We start from the raw sequence: 2,277 nt of genomic DNA, 5'->3' as shown, positions 1-2,277 counted from the left end.
TCCCCTGCTTATAACTAAGCTTTCAGCACCACATCATCAAGCATGGTGCCACATCAGCATGCTTTTTGCCAAGGTGTCCAAAACAGCCCAAAAAAAAAGTGAGACCAATAGGCGTGCAAAAGAGGCCCCAATAGTTGTGTAGCTGATATGGCATCACCTGATTGGTTACTTTTTACAATATTAGTACATTTCCTAACAACTATTGTTACATTTCTCAACAACCCTCACAACAATTGATATATGCTCAACCCCTATATAACTTCATATGCCTAAACAAGCATTTTTGTGAGATGAAGCCTAGAATCTTTTTCTCCCTTGGACAATTAGTATAGCACATGGGAAATTATTGCTACATTGTTTTCTTACGAAGGGCTCCGGTGGCATTATTAAACGCACACAGAGAAATTATCAAGGAATCTTTAAATATCTTTTTTCTTTATAGTCTGAAGTTGACTATTAACTGAAAACAAAGATAGACACGACAACACACCTAAACCAAACAAATAAAATTGAATTTATTAGTGTACGAGCTTGACTTTTGTGAGATCATCAGGAAAATTTAAATTTAAATAAACAGTACTCAATATTCGATATCAATTAATGTGTGAATATGGCTTTTTAACCTTGACGGATCTCAATCCAGCTCATCCACAGAATATAACACGTGGCTGACGGCCAATGGTCGTTCTCTGAACAAGCTCTAATATAAGTTATTTAAGAGCGTTGAATGAATGAATCCGTTCATTGTTTTTGAGTGATCCACAAAAATGAAGGCTACTGCAAAAACGACGACTACTCCGTTACAGAATCTGATTCTAAGATCTACGGCCTTTGCGTTTTTCCTGACTTCGTTAATTGTAATGTTAAAGAGCAAGACAAGATCTAGCCATGGCAGCACAAAAGACCTGGAATACCGTTTCACTGACTACAAACCCTTCAGGCAAGTTTTCCCCCTTTTACTCATTTCCTTTTAAATTTCACAGCCTGGTTGAGGAATTATGTGTCACAAAGATTTCATTTGTTGCAGATTTGTTGTGGCTGTCGATTTGTTAGGCTGTTTGTATTCCTTCATGAGAGTTATTCAAATACTGAGTGGAATCACAGGAGGGTTTTGTTTCTACCTCAGCTGCATCGTTGATCAGGCATGGATTTTTTCAGGGAAAGATCTGATTTTGATTTCTGAAGTTGTATAAATGTATGATTTATTTAAATTTGTGTGTGTTTTGTGATGAAACAGGTTATGTCGTATATAATTTTATCGAGTGTATCAGCGGGCATAGGATGCATAATGTTAACAAAAGAATTTCTTCAAGACGGGAATCTGTACGGTGCGGCAGCCAAAAAGTTTCTGAGATTTGCATTAGCTTCTGTGTGTGTGGAGGTTTTAGGGTTTTTTATTATAGCATTTTGTGCAGTGATATCGGGGTACAATCTTTCCTGTTACTTGTCTTCACCGACTGTGAGTACTGTGTCTAGCGAAGAAACCCCTGATTGTAAAACTGATACAAAGCAGCAAAGCAATGCCTGCTAGGAATCATTCATCTAATGTCTGTATAATTGTAAGAAGCACTTTATGCCAAGAAGTATTTCACACCATTTGTATCCATAGTTTTTATTTATTTATTGAATGAATGCAAAATACATAAAAAGACCAGTATTTGTATCCATAGTTATGAATCAGATCTAACTCACATCTCCTCTGTATGGTTAAATGTGTTGAGTTCAATTAAAGCATAATTTATCATCAAAATGAAGGAATTAGTTTAATGATGAATGTTTCTAGAAGGGTTTGACTTTTTATGATTTTTTTCATGTGTCACATTTTAATCATAATGTATCACATCTTTAAAGATTAGATTTACTGATTTTTTTTTTAATTAATGGAGGAGTTTGTATCATCTATAAAGAACTTTTAGTTATTTGGGAGGACGAACTCTAGGCTGAAATCTTTTCCCCTAAGAGCCAAAGATTAAGAGTTATCCACTCTGCCAAATTTATCAAGTGCATGATTTCGACCTCATCTCTTACGACCTTCCATTCAACTACACTTGATCCTTGGTGGGTTCATTAAGAACCTTTCAACTTCAATATTAAAAACAAATAAATAATCATAGCCAAGGACTAAGAGGTATCCATTTTGTCAAATTTGTCAGTGCATGATCCCAATCTCATCCCTTACGACCTTCCATTTAACTACACTTGATCCTCAAGATGGGTTCATTAAGAACCATTCAGCTTCAATATAAAAAATAAATAAATAATTTTCTAATGTTTTTT

The 2,277-nt window shown here is 35.1% G+C and overlaps 1 protein-coding gene across 1 annotated transcript; it reads left to right on the top strand.

Annotated features, from left to right (window-relative positions):
• The first annotated feature begins 728 nt into the window (after positions 1-728).
• On the top strand, positions 729-1,604 carry LOC131060641 (CASP-like protein 3A1). The gene is made up of 3 exons (XM_057993951.2): positions 729-940; positions 1,028-1,142; positions 1,238-1,604. The coding sequence occupies exons 1-3, from the start codon at positions 768-770 to the stop codon at positions 1,529-1,531; spliced, it is 582 nt and encodes a 193-aa protein (XP_057849934.2). The 5' UTR covers positions 729-767; the 3' UTR covers positions 1,532-1,604.
• The last annotated feature ends 673 nt before the right edge of the window (positions 1,605-2,277 follow it).

This window comes from Cryptomeria japonica, chromosome 3 (genome assembly GCF_030272615.1).
Source record: "Cryptomeria japonica chromosome 3, Sugi_1.0, whole genome shotgun sequence".
NCBI classification, from domain to species: Eukaryota; Viridiplantae; Streptophyta; class Pinopsida; order Cupressales; family Cupressaceae; genus Cryptomeria; species Cryptomeria japonica.
The sequence above is the reverse complement of the archived record's forward strand: the minus strand, read 5'-3'. Positions and strand labels throughout refer to the sequence as shown.

Bases quoted from the DNA above. Each gene is read 5' to 3' on its own strand.
- LOC131060641 (XM_057993951.2), top strand. From the start codon at position 768: ATGAAGGCTACTGCAAAAACGACGACTACTCCGTTACAGAATCTGATT. The intron at 941-1,027 runs GCAAGTTTTCCC...CATTTGTTGCAG, and splicing joins ACTGACTACAAACCCTTCAG to ATTTGTTGTGGCTGTCGATT. The intron at 1,143-1,237 runs GCATGGATTTTT...GTGATGAAACAG, and splicing joins TCAGCTGCATCGTTGATCAG to GTTATGTCGTATATAATTTT.